The sequence below is a fragment of the Triticum aestivum genome, chromosome 1D (genome assembly GCF_018294505.1).
Source record: "Triticum aestivum cultivar Chinese Spring chromosome 1D, IWGSC CS RefSeq v2.1, whole genome shotgun sequence".
Taxonomy (NCBI): Eukaryota; Viridiplantae; Streptophyta; class Magnoliopsida; order Poales; family Poaceae; genus Triticum; species Triticum aestivum.
In genome coordinates, this window is record NC_057796.1 from 43,497,704 (window position 1) to 43,512,196 (window position 14,493).

A 14,493-nucleotide genomic window follows, 5' to 3' on the forward strand; every position below is an offset into this window, starting at 1 on the left:
AAACAGTGATTTTGTCCCTGCCAAGATCTCATGATTGCATGAATGGGTAACTTTTTGACGAAAAACTGAAGCGACCAAGCATCGTCGCTGCGCCAATAATTGAACCGTGCTGTGAATGATGCGTCGCTGAAGCTCCACCAACCGCTGTCTGTCGACCGGTCCGGCTAGTAGGGACTCCAGCAGTCCCGGCCGGTACAAACGTGACACACGCGAACCATAAAATAAGTGTCAAGTACGGAGTGGAAAAGATTCCGTCTTAGCCACTGCCGTCAGATTTGGGCTTTAATAGCTCGGCAGCCGGTAGAGGCTCCAGATCAGAAAGCGCAAGAACACAAGAGCTAGCTACGAGCAGCGCACGCCCGGGAAATCTTGACTAGCACCAGCTTAGCTAAAGCTCAATAGAGCGCTGTGCCAAGAAGCAGCTAAAGATGTGCAGCCATGGCCACGCGGAGCCGGCGACGACGTGCGTGACGTGCCCGCCGCCGTCGCAGGGGCGGCTCATCACGGTGCTGAGCATCGACGGCGGCGGCATCCGCGGTCTCATCCCCTCCACCATCCTCGCCTGCCTCGAGTCCAAGCTCCAGGTACGTCCCTCCCTCTGCACCTCCATCTTCCTCTCATCCTATATTGTTTGGTTGATTGATTGTGATGTGTGCTGCGTTTGGTAGGAGCTGGACGGGCCGGACGCGCGCATCGCAGACTACTTCGACGTGATCGCCGGGACGAGCACAGGCGCGCTGGTTACCTCGATGCTGGCGGCGCCCGGAGAGAACAAGCGGCCGCTCTTCGAGGCCAAGGAAATCAACAACTTCTACCTTGAGAACGGGCCCAAGATCTTCCCGCAGAAGAGGTACGCACGCACGCACGCACGTATTCCTTCTCTTCTACTTCCGGCGGAAATCTGTCGGCGGGGCGATATTGATGTCGGCGTTGGTTCACATCACTGGTGGAGCTTCAACGTAATTACATAGAGAGGAGGCTAAACGAGTCTTAAATAAAGCTGACAGAGCTAATCTCTTATAAAGATATAAGTTTGGTTTGACCCCCTTTGGCCCTCACTAAGCTCTGCGGCTTCACATACAGCTGGGGATTTCTGACCCCGATGGCGAATATGTTTGGCGCGGTGATGGGTCCCAAGTACGACGGTAAGTTCCTGCACGACAAGATCAAGAACCTCACCAACGACGTCACCGTCGCCGACACCGTCACCAACATCATCGTCCCGACGTTCGACGTCAAGTACCTGCAGCCGATCATCTTCAACACGTACGAGGCCAAGGTGGACCCGCTCAAGAACGCGCACCTCTCCGACATCTGCATCAGCACATCGGCCGCGCCCACCTACTTCCCCGCGCACTACTTCACCACCCGCGACCCCGCGGGCAAGCTGCCGGACCGCGAGTACCACCTCATCGACGGCGGCGTGGCCGCCAACAACCCCACCATGGCCGCCATGTCCATGATCACCAAGGAGGTGTTGCGCCGCAACCCCGACTTCACGCACGGCAAGCCCGCCGAGTACGGCAACTACCTCATCATCTCCATCGGCACGGGGTCCGCCAAGATGGCGGAGAAGTACACCGCGCCCGACTGCGCCAAGTGGGGCGTCCTTCGATGGCTCTATGACGGCGGCTTCACCCCGCTCATCGACATCTTCTCCCATGCGAGCGCCGACATGGTCGACATCCACGCTGCCGTGCTGTTTCAGGCCCTCCGCATTGAGAAGAACTACCTACGCATCCAGGACGACTCGCTCACGGGGCACACATCCTCGGTCGATATCGCCACCAAAGAGAACATGGAGGCGCTTATCGGGATCGGTAAGAATCTGCTCAAGAAGAATGTGTCCCGGGTGAACATTGACACAGGGATGTATGAATCCGTCGAAGGTGAGGGCACCAACGAAGAGGCCCTCACGCGCTTCGCCAGGAAGCTCTCTGAGGAGCGCAAGCTGCGCCAAACCAACCTCAACTCCAAATAGAGAAGAGGACGATTTGAGCGAAAGAGAAGAGAGACGAAGAAGCACTAGCTAGCTGCTATGCTTAAGGATGCAAACGGCCGATAATCTTTGTTATTTTAATAACCGTGCATGTTTTAATTATGCTTTCATGGACAAACGTCGACGCTGTCCATTTGCATCCCTAGCTATGCTATAGCTAGGTCGAGAGTTGTAATATAATGTAATGTGGGTGGGTAATTATTATTTTTAAATAAAATCTGAGTTGTGGTTCGCTACCACCCTCTAGATACATTTAAAATTATCGAGACAAATCATTGGTGCAGATTACAGCTTACACTTCACTTAAAAAAGCAATAATGACAATCCACGTGTTAAAAACGTGGCTGTCATCAACAAGGTCGATCCACGTGTTAAAAACGTCGGCGGCTCGTTCTGACGGTGGTAGTGGTTCCGTGGTCTCGAAATCTGAATGTAATTTTATTATATTTGAGGTATTTTGTACTTTCCATGAACGTTGATAATAGATATGAATCGTTTTCGCAAAAAGAAAAACGTTGCTGCAGTGTGAGTAATTAGCGTCAGGGGCAGATTAGTTTTTTCTTATGTTTTTAGACCAAGTCAGAGGATGCCAGGGCCCTCGCAGTCGCAACCTATCCAGCTGGCCTTGCGACCCGCTCACGCCCCACCAGACCCGAGGCCACGATTCCATTAATAAAGGGCGAAATCATAGTTGCCATGTTTCCGATACGGTGGGAACGAGGAACGGGAACGAGGGACGAGAGTCGGTGGCTAAAAATAATAGGGTACAACGAGGGTATACATCTCTCGAATGATTTTTTTTATAGCGGGGACGCGATCCAATTCGTTTGGGTATGATGAATCCTGAAGAACGACGACTCCCTGACGGTCAGCATTCCTGGCTGTTAATGGATCCCTTGCAATTAATGGACTGGAGGAAGAACGAGGAGTCCTTGAGAAAAGAAACGACGGCGTGAGTAAATTATGCCTCGCGTCTTGGCTGTTGGATCCTCGAACCTGAATCGAGGAGCAGGCTACGAGGACGCCCAATCTTCATCGAATCATACCGAATCCGACCTTGTTCTCGAATCCGATTCCGGGTCGATGAATCGGGATCGAGGGACGGCCTACCGTTCCCCGTTTCCGGCTACTATGGGCAAAATGAGGCCGCGATCTCTCATCGTCTCCGTTCCTTCCTCCGCGTCGCCCGCAGCCCTGGGTCCTCCTGCAACCTCCTCCGCGGCCTCCTCCTCGAACGCCGCCGGACGGTCCTCCTTCTCCAACGCCGCTGCGCGACCTCCTTCCTCCACCAACACTGCAGCCGACGCGACTTGTTGTCAGCTCGGCTACCCCGCTGTCCATGGACTCAGATACGTGCGCCTCTCACTCATTTTAGCATTTATGCATCTCATACAAGATTTGAGAAGATACACACTCTCTGTAAAGGAAAAACAGAGATGACATTTTTCCTTCTCCTCGAACACGCACGATTGTACGTGTCATTCGTTAAAGAGCAGAGATGACATTTAATATAATTAATGATCTTGATGCCAACAACTGAAACACTGCGCAAAACTGCAGATACAATTCAGTATGCACAGGCCCTAGTTCCCCTCTTAAGGTTTTTTTAATAGACAGAGAGAATAGACGTTATGATAAGAATAGACTCACATTGAAGTAATCTGATAATTAAGAATAGACTCACTTTGCTATATCATTATCTTGTGTTCTCGTCTAGAACTTTTCCTTAGATGTTGTAAACATGAATGCTTGTGCGACCAGTAAGAAACAGAACGGTGGCTTGCACACATGAGTTCTTAATCATGTAGGCTAGGCTACCAAGAATGGTACCATTGCGGTAATATATCTCCTGTTTGATCTTTGCTATTAGCTTATGGTGACGTAATCTCCAGGAATTGGCTCTCTAGTATCCGCTGTAACATACTCCCTCCGCCCGGAATTACTTGTCGTGGAAATAATTGTATTTAGTATTTTTAGCTTTAAATACATCCATTTCTATTCATTTATGTGAGAAGTAATTCAGGATGGAGGTAGTACTAAGTATCATTCCACGCTCTCTGTAGTCTGCTTTGTACACTACCAGAAAATCAGCTTAGGCCGACGGCCTCATCTATGCCGACGGCCCCCGTCGGCATAGATAGACCTATCCCGACGGCCTAGGACAGGCCGTAGGCGTAGAAAAGCCGTCGGCATACGTCTATCTATGCCGCCGGCCCGCCGGCATAGATGAGGCTGTCGGGACCGTTCGAGATACGCCTACGGGGCCCGTCGGCATAGCATAGGCCGTCGGCATAGCCCAGGTCCACCTACCCGGCCAGCGCTGACCGTTTGACGGCGTTGAACCTACGCCGACGGGAGGTAACGTATGTCGTCGGCATAGTGTTGCTGACATCACCGATCCGCGTCGTCGACACGTCATCGATCCGAGCGAGGGGGCCCGTTGTGTGGCAGAGATATGCCTACGGCATAGCCGTCGGCATAGGCATGGCCCATGCCCCTCTGCCACGTCATCGATCCGTGGGACTGCAGTGTGCGCACAGCTATGCCGTCAGCATACATTTATTTTATTTTTATTTTTTTATTTTTACTTTATTTTAGTTTTTGTTTTTCCATAAGATAATTATGCCTTATCTAAAAAACATACCCCGATGGTATATCAATTGCCCCCCGTTACGAACGTTGCTATCGCCGTGTCACGGAGGGGGGAAACGGTTGACACGGAGGGAATTCTGGTTAGTGGGGGGATTCGGGGTGTAGCTATGTCACCGAAACATCGCACGGGTCCCGATGCATATGTGAAAGTGTTCAGGCTTGCGTAGACGCCCGTCTTGGGGCTCCGCGGTGTGGCCCCCCTCCACGCAAGGCAGTGCCGCCGTCACTTGGATGGGGCCAAACCCCGGAGACGCGTGCCGCCTCTTCGTACATGCCACCACACCGTACGGCATGTATGAGGTCCCGGTGTGACGCTCCGGTGGCATTGCTACCCCCAGGGCCCCTGTCCCGCCTAACCCTGTAGCGTTTGACCACGGGATCTAGCCCTTTAACTTTGCACGGACGGGCTTTGACCAGTGGACCTATCCACCCGGTTGTGTTAGGTCAACACATAGAACACTCTGGAGCAACATCCGGGCCAGACCCACAGCAAGATCCCCTCCGTGTAGCCCCTATGCGTCCGTTTCCCCCCGTCCGTGAGGGGGGGCACACCCCGGAGACGCGTGCCGGGCGTTTGCAACCGCCACAACACTTCCAGACTTGTGAGAGGCCGCCTACGCAAGATTTGGCGGCATGCTAGCCCCCGAAGGCCGCCGGCCACAGTCGTAGACACGCGAAGAGGAATCCGCGTAGAGGGAAGTGTTCAGATACTTCTTCATCACAAAAAATTATGAAAAATTACCATCAGTCCTATAGCACATGTGCCCACGTCGTGTAAAAAACTCATGATTTTATCGCGCTCCGAGTATTTAATAATATTCACGCCGCATCGTTACCGCAGAACATCTACTACGGTGTCATCGCCGTCCGTGAGGGGGGGCACACCCCGGAGACGCGTGCCGCCTCTTCGGACATGCCACCACACCGTACGACATGTATGAGGGCCCGGTGCGACGCTCCAGTGGCATTGCTACCCCCAGGGCCCCCGTCCAGCCTAACCCTGTAGCGTTTGACCACGGGATCTAGCCCTTTGACTTTGCATGGACGGGCTTTGACCAGTGGACCTCTCCACCCGGTTGTGTTAGGTCAGCCCGTAGGAACACTTTGGAGCAACATCCGGGCCAGACCCACAGCAAGATCCCCTCCGTGTAGACCCGACGCGTCCGTTTCCCCCCTCCACGTGCCGGCGGCAGCGCCGTCCGTGAGAGGGGCCACACCCCGGAGACGCGTGCCGCCTCTTCGTACATGCCACCACACCACCCCGCATGTATGAGGGCCCGGTGCGACGCTCCAGTGGCATTGCTACCCCCCAGGGCCCCCGTCCCGCCTAACCCTGTAGCGTTTGACCACGGGATCTAGCCCTTTGACTTTGCACGGACGGGCTTTGAGCAGTGGACCTATCCACCCGGTTGTGTTAGGTCAGCCCATAGGAACACTTTGGAGCAACATCCGGGCCAGTCCCACAGCACGATCCCGTCCGTGTAGCCCCTACGCGTCCGTTCCCCCCCTCCAGGTGCCGGCGGCGCCGCCGTCCGTGAGGGGGGGCACACCCCGGAGACGCGTGCCGGGCGTTTGCAACCGCCACAACACTTCCAGACTTGTGAGAGGTCGCCTACGCAAGATTTGGTGGCATGCTAGCCCCCGGAAGCCGCCGGCCACAGTCGTAGACACGCGAAGAGCAATCCGCGTAGAGGGAATTGTTCAGATACTTCTCCATCATGAACAATTATGAAAAATTACCATCAGTCCTATAGCACATGTGCCCACGTCGTGTAAAAAACTCATGATTTTATCGCGCTCCGAGTATTTAATAATATTCACGCCGCATCGTTACCACAGAACGTCTACTACGGTGTCATCGCCGTCCGTGAGGGGGGCACACCCCGGAGACGCGTGCCGCCTCTTCCGACATGACACCACACGACCTATTTTCTTAACAAAAGTCTAATGAATACCGGAGCTCATGTCGTATGGATTAGCCAACTATTTAAACAGGTCATGTTGCTTGTCTTTGGGCGAGGTGGGACTATTTTTTACATTGTGCTGAGAGTCACACATATGCCGTAAAAATGCAAAGTATCTATGTCGACGGCTTAGCCGTTGGCATAGCAGCGCACACGGCCACTGATCGATGACGTGGCAAAGGGCCATGCCTATGCTGACGGCCAGGCCGTCGGCATAGGTTGACCTTATCCGCCGTAGTTCGCCCCAGACTACCCATTCCCCATGTCCCCCTTCCCCCCGACCCACACCCGCGCCGCCGCCCACCACCTCCGCCGCGCGCCCTGAGCACGCCACCGGCGGCCCCTAGCCCGCCACCGCCCGCGCCGCACCAACCCCGCGCCCGCCGCCGCCCGCGCCTCGACCCCGTGCCGCCCTGTCCCGAGCCCTGCGCTGCCACCTCCACTCCGCGCCGTGCGCCGCACCCGCCGCCGCGCCGCTCCAGCGTCCCCAGCCGCCACCGCCGCCTCCACTCCGCGCCGCGCCACCGTCCCCACCCACGTCGCGCCGCCGCCTCCACCCCCTCCGCCGGACGCCCTCTCGCCGGAGGCCCCTGCCTCTGCCCCGGCCGCTGCTCCCCCACCGCCCGCGCATCGCCCCACCGGTCGCCTCCTCGCCCCGGCCCTGCCTCTCCCCGCCGGTGAGACCTCCACATTTTTTTCCTGTTTTTAGATAGATAGATTGTTAGATATATAGATAGATAGATCAATAGATAGTTAGATAGAGATAGATAGATTGTTAGATAGATAGATGAATGTTGCAAATTTTTTTGGTTCGATGAGATGAATCGATGATGATGATGAATAGATGATGATGATGAATATATTGTTGATATTGTTAGTTGTGATGATGATGATGATGAATATTTATTTAATATTGTTAGTTTGATGATGGTGATGAATATGTGATGAAATAACCCTACATGATTCAAGAATAAATGAATGCATGTTTATATGTTTTAAATATGCTTTATGAGTTGTGATGTTCTAAATTTTTGTCGCGGTGGAATTTGCAGGTTTTGTAGAGTTTCATGTCAGTGGAGTGATCGTCATCGGAGTTGTTGGTCAGGGATCGTCCCTCCTCTATTCGACTACTTCCTCTACAACCGAGGGTGAGCTACGAATCCACCTACACCTCCTACGCTCTTTAATCATGTCACCAGATTTCATTCTCAAGTCAACTGGCGTAACCTATGCGTCTCCCGTCCGAAAGGGTTGCATCGATAAATATGCATTCAATTGCATATTTATCACCGCAGCTCTTTCAGATTGTCCAGCGTTTTCCACGGACAGCCCGAGGATGTGTAGATTGGGTATGTTCTCCATGTTCTACCCCATTCCGAGACAGGATTTCGGCGGCGCCTCCCCATTGTTCTCCGGAGCACATTCTCTCGGCTATTTGCCGAGACGTGTATCTGGAGAACAACGGGGAGGTGCTGCCGAAATTTTGTCTCGGAATGGGGGTAGAATGGAGAACGTACTCAATCTACACATCCTCGCATGGGATTAGGACCCATCTTTACCTATTAGAGATGTAGGTGGATTCAACACGGTAGAAACTGAAAATTTGAGGTCATTAATTTAAGTGAATCCTTAATTATGTTGTGTGGCTTGCAAAAAAGCAGAGGATGGCAGATAGTCAGTGGATGTACAGTGGTTTTATCCGTCGGAATCGAGTAACATCAGAGTGGTTCGCGAAAACTGATGTGTATTTGAAGGAGATATTCCGTCGTCCAATGAGAATTATCCCACCATGCCCCTGTGCGAGATGTGCCAGACGTCACCATAGAAATCAGACGGACATCAGTGAGCACCTTCGCATGCACGGATATATGCCAAACTTTGACATGCCGCCGATAAACATAGCCGAGCAGGACCGTGGTAGAGAGGAGGTGATGCGATAACGCATCGATGGATATGAGGACGACGGGGTCAGGGGCATGCTAGATGATGCCATTGTTGCAGAAACGACAAATGCGACACCTTCAGAGAATGAACCGGAGGAGCTGGAGGCAACCGCAAAGGCCTTCTTGGAGGTCTTGGCCTCGTCGAAGAAACCTCTTTATGCGGGTGCGAAAATATCTCAGCTGGATGCCATCTCGCAACTGATTGCAGTCAAGGCTGAGTACGGCTGTAGCCAAAAATGCTTCGAAGCATTCCTGGGAGTATGGGCTAACAGCCTCCCTGAGGGTCATGAACTGCCGAAAAGCATGTACGATACAAAGAAAATCATGAAGGCACTCTCTATGGATTATGAGAAAATAGATGTTTGCCCGAAGAATTGCTTTTTGTTTAGGCACGAGTATGCGGATGACAAGTACTGTAGGAAGTGCGGTTCGTCTCGGTACATTGAGGTGGTCAGTGAGGATGGTGAGAAAAAGCAGTTAACCATCCCCGTTAAGGTTCTTCGGTATCTTGATTTTATAAAAAGACTGCAGCGCCTTTTCATCACGAAGGAGTCTGCCAAAATGATGAAGTGGCACAAGGAAGGTATAAGGTACAATCCAAAAAAAATCGTACATCCATCGGAAGGGGAAGCATGGAAGTCGTTCGATGAAGAATACCCCGAGGAAGCAGCCGAGGCTGGGAATGTCAGAATAGCCATATCAGGTGATGGGTTGAATCCATATGGTATGTCGTCCAATCCATACAGCTGCTGGCCCGTGTTTGTAATTCCGCCCAATCTTCCTCCCGGTGCCCTAATGTAACGGAAGACCATGTTCTTGTTGCTCATCATTCCGGGGCCTGAATACCCGGGGAAGCAATTGGGTGTGTTTATGCAGCCGCTGGTGGATTCTTTGCACCATTCTTGGTACTTTCCGAGGTTGACATACGACCGGGATCTGCAGAGAAATTTCTTGATGAAAGTTTGGTTGCACTATTGCATGCATGACTTTCCCGGCTATGCTCTATTCTGCGGATGGTGTACAAGTGGGAAGATGCCATGCCCAGTGTGCATGTAGGCTCTGCGAATGATTTGGCTGAGTAAGGGTGGCAAGTATGTAGCCTTTGACCTGCATCGACAGTTCCTCCCTTCAGACCATCCAGACAGGGAAGACAAGAAGAACTTCAGAAAGGCCGGGTTGTTCATGAAGTAACCGAGATTCCAACATTTTCAGGGGCAGATGTTCTTGCTCAGCTAAAAGCTCTCAAGCCTAAAGTCAAAGGCAAAGGCAAAGGCAAAGCCAAAGGCTTCGAGGGATATGGTGAGATGCACAACTGGACTCACATTACCCCCTTCTCGCAGCTTCCCTATTTCAAGGACCTCAAACTTCCTTACAATATTGATGTGATGCACACCGAAAATAATGTGGCAGAGTCCCTTTTCCACACGATCCTCAACATTCCTGATAAGACGAAGGATAACATTAAAGCTAGAGCCGATCAATAGAGAATTTGTGATAGACCACGTCTGAACATGAAGCCTCCCACAGGCGGTCGAAAAAACTGGTTCAAGCCAGATGCTGACTTTGTCCTTAAACCGACAGAAAAAAAGGAAGTACTTATCTGGCTGAAACAAAATTTGAAGTTCACCGATGGTTATGCATCGAATATAACTAAGGGAGTCAATCTTTCAACGGGCAAAGTGACCGGCCTGAAGAGTCATGACTACCATGTATGGATTAAGCGGATAATGCCGGTGATGGTTCGAGGCTATGTCCCCGAGCATGTCTGTCGAGTGCTTGCCGAGCTAAGCCATTTCTTCCACATGCTCTGTGCTAAAGAAGTAAGTAAAGAGGTGATTGAAAAATTGCATAAGAAGGCATCGGAGTTGATAGTCAAGCTAGAGAAGATCTTTTCGCCAGGCTTCTTTACTCCGATGACACATCTCATTCTGCACCTCGCGAATGAGGTATTGTTGGGGGGGCCTATGTAGAATCGCTGGCAGTACGGCCCTGAGAGACAGAACAAGCATCTCCGACGGAAATGTGGAAACAAAGCTAAGATTGAAGCTTCCATAGCTGAGGCAGTTATCCTAGAGGAGGTGTCAGACCTCAGGACATCATACTATCCAGACCACGTTCCCCATCTGCATAACAAGGTGCCTTGATACAATATAGAAGAGCCCAAGTATCAACCCAGGCTCCATCTATTCAACGCGCAAGGTGGGAGGGCCGGGGCCTCGAAATCTTATAACATGCCACGACAAGAGTGGGATGACCTCATGTTCTATATCTTGCACAACATCAAGGAAGTTGAGGAAGTGTGGATGAGGTAATACCACTACACCATTCCTTTATGTCTTCCACATCATCATGTTCTATGTTCACTTAGTCACGGTCTAACACTGCTTTTCTTTTTTTTAGTGATTTCGTTCAAGAGGAATGGACGGGAATGAATCCTCCTACTAAGGCAGAGGCACTTACTCTTCTCCGTCATGGAAACCCTGGACGTAAAAATTTTGTTGCTTGGTTCATGGAGAAAGTAATTTTCCACACTCCCCTATTAAATACCTAGTTCAACATTTATTAGTTAACCGAACTAATGCACGTAGCAACTTCAATTATACTTGTAGGGAAAAGATCCGAACATATCTATGGATGATGAATTGAGATGGGTTTCCATGGGTTTTGACCCTGCCGTCATGACATGTAAAAAGTATGATGTGAATGGGTATCGCTTCCATACAGAGGAGCACCAGAACAGCCGGCCCGATCCCAAAACTATAAATACCGGAGTGTACACCCCCGGTCAAAATTCAGTAGACTACTACGGAAGGGTACAAAATATATACGAGGTTAAATTCCACCAGGGGTGCGAGACCCTAAGTCTGCCTGTGTTCAAATGCCGATGGTTCGATCCGTGGGAGGGGGTAAAACATACGCCTTCCATTGGTTTGGTCGAAGTTAAACCATCAACCGTCTATGCCGGAGCCGATCTCTTCATTGCGGCTACCCAAGCTACACAAGTATATTATCTGCCTTACCCATGTCAGAAAGAGTACCTAAAGGGTTGGGAAGTTGTGTTCAAGGTGTCGCCACATGGTAAGCTACCGGACCCGAATGAAGACGATTACTACAACCTTAACCCCATGACATACGAGGGAGTGTTCTATCAAGAGCAACCTGATGATGATGATGATGATGATGATGTGGTTAGATGATGACGCTAGACCATTGGGTGATGATGATGTGGATCCAAACGTCGATGATGCACGGAATGATGGTGAGACCATTGTCAATGAAAATGACATACTTATGCTAGAAAAGTTAAACGAAGACGCTGACGACGAGGAAGAGCCTCCACCTCCGTCAGACAACGAAGATGATATGATTGATAGTGATGATGAGACGGACCGAGAAAGAGGTTACAACAGTGATGATTCATATGGGTTCTAGCAGATGTACGTTTCAAGTCTTTTTTTTCTATAGTTTAGGAATATGCCTTTTTATGCATTTTTATTAATGTGTTTATTATCATGCCTTTTCCTTCATTTCATTAATTTACTAATTGCTTATTCTCTTTTCAATGCAGGTTCGTGGAACATGGGCAAGGGGAAGGCCGACGGCGTGGGTTTCCTACGGAAGGTCGTCGGCCTGCCTAGTCGGAGTGGTCGAGCACGTAATCCTCCCCCCGGCTACTTGACGATGACTCCTCACAGGGAGGTCGAGGGAGAGGTGCCCCTAGAGGAGGAGGGGGCCGGGGGAGAGCCCCTAGAGGGCGAGGTGGTGGGGGGAGAGCCACTACAGGGGGTCGCGGCCAAAGCAGGTTCCTCCTACTGAGGAGCAGAAGTGGCTCATTGAGCCCACGGGGAAAGAGTAAGTGCCACTTTATAATAATTTATTATTTTGCTTGTCACATGCTTATTCTGGTTGTTATTTATTTTGCTTGTCACATGCTAATAGTTCATTCTTTTGCAGCAACTGGACATATTCTAAAGGGGTCGTATTCCCAATGGCCTCATCACCGTCTTGCTGAAGTTATACTGGCCGGGGTTGTATTGTCCGTATCCAGTCAGGCACCCGGACCGTCGGGTTTTGGCCACGAGTTGGGACCACTGGGAAGCGGCCCTCCACGCGGACCATGAGACCCATGCCAAGGCCGTGATCACTACTTTCTGGGTGAGTTCTCTTCAGAAGCACAAGTCCATTCTAGTTTCATGAATGATTTAAGTCATGGCTTCTTCCATTCTTGTTTCATGCAATCGAGTTCTTCCGGAGCACAGGGCCAGAGCGGACCAAATCGTGCTGTGCCAATGCAAGAAGAAGGCCCGCCAGATGCAGTACGAGGTGCGCTATGTGGCCATCTCGACATACTACCACGAATATCTTAGTGTGAAGATGACCAAGGAAGAAGCGCGGAGGATGGGCATTACCTTGGAGAGGGACGAGTTCTTGGCGGTAAGTATAAAAGATTTTTCATTATGCTTTCATTACCTTGTGGTACATTTCACCGTTTCGTGTTGACATGCCATTATGCTTTCATTGTGTAGGTGTGTCCAAATTGGTGTTATGGAAAAGACGAGTCCTGGGCGGCATTGGTGGATCTTTGGTGTGATGAGGCTGGAGCCTGGGCGGCTATGAGAATAAAAAACAAGGCTAACCGAGGGAAGGAGGGAGTACATGCTCAGGGAAACCGAAACCACTATCTCCACAAGGCAGTTAATGTATGACTAACCCCATTAAACATTCTTCTTCTTCTTCTATTTACCATCACTTTCTTATGTATGACTAACCTCTGTTTGGTGGTGCAGGAGGAGAAACTGAAGCGGCCGCTCTCACACATGCAGGCGTGGCAGATCGCCCATACGCGGAAGGACCCCAGGCCTGGCGAGCCCAAGTACTAAAGAAGACCACGGGGAGGAAGAAGGCCTACTCCAAAGGGTATCTGAAGTTGCATCCTGACACACCTGACCCCATTGCGGCGGATCTGAACGATAGGGTGGTGGTGGGCATGGGACCGAAGGAGCACGGTCGGGAGGCGGTTCTGGATGCTGTGATCACTCCTACTATCTCCTACACACAGCTCCATCGGATCGACCCGAGCCTGAGCCAGCGCACGAGCACGCCAGTGACCAGTGCACAGTCACAGTCCCTCTTTCAGGAGCAACAATCTGTAAGTATTTTCCCTCTTATCTTCATTGCTCACTTTATTTTCCGCATTTAGTAGTTTATTGAGTTCCATCATGTCATACCGTAGGCCTACCTGGAGTACACACGCCAGGGGACCATGGCATGGCATGAGAGGCTTTATGCACACCATGAGCAGAGGGATCGCCAGATGCAACACACTTTTTAGGAAATGGCGGCTGGCAGGTGTCCTCAGTTGCAGCCAGCACAATGTCCTCCAGCACAACCAAGGCTGCTGACCTTTGAGGAGTTTGTGGCACAGAACGCTGGCCCCTCGCCGGTTAGTTCATCCCCAATCTATTCACCCAAAGCATATCATGCCTTTCAACACAGTCATATTGAAAGTGCGTTATATCGACTAGAGGGGGGGGGGGGGGTGAATAGGCGATTTTTATGAATTCTTCACTGAGGAATTTGCCAGTGAGGAAATTCCTTAGCGATGAACTACTTGCAGCGGAATAAGTACTCAAAAGTATGCATAGCAGAACACAAGCATGGTCATCATGATGAAATGAAGACAAGCACAGAGTACAGAAAGCGTAAACACAGGATAACACAGGATGAAGACAAACAGAATGAAGAAATTGAACTGAGGAAATTGAGAAAGTCTTCAGTCAAAGTCTTCAAACACAGATATGAATAGCACACAACACAGTAATGAGGAAATGAAAGAGTTGAGGAAATAGAACCAGTAAGCTTGGTGAAGACAATGATTTGGTAGACCAGTTCCAACTGCTGTCTCAGTTGTACATCTGGTTGGAGCGGCTAGGTA

The 14,493-nt window shown here is 50.9% G+C and overlaps 1 protein-coding gene across 1 annotated transcript; it reads left to right on the forward strand.

The window, feature by feature from the left end:
* The first annotated feature begins 289 nt into the window (after positions 1–289).
* On the forward strand, positions 290–2,261 carry LOC123180180 (patatin-like protein 2). Its single transcript, XM_044592149.1, has 3 exons — positions 290–584; positions 669–850; positions 1,084–2,261. Exons 1-3 carry the CDS (start codon positions 429–431, stop codon positions 1,979–1,981), a joined length of 1,236 nt encoding a protein of 411 aa, XP_044448084.1. The 5' UTR covers positions 290–428; the 3' UTR covers positions 1,982–2,261.
* The last annotated feature ends 12,232 nt before the right edge of the window (positions 2,262–14,493 follow it).

Coding starts and splice junctions, on each gene's coding strand:
- LOC123180180 (XM_044592149.1), top strand. CDS start 429: ATGTGCAGCCATGGCCACGCGGAGCCGGCGACGACGTGCGTGACGTGC. Junction 585..668: donor GCCTCGAGTCCAAGCTCCAG/GTACGTCCCTCC, acceptor TGCGTTTGGTAG/GAGCTGGACGGGCCGGACGC. Junction 851..1,083: donor AAGATCTTCCCGCAGAAGAG/GTACGCACGCAC, acceptor CTTCACATACAG/CTGGGGATTTCTGACCCCGA.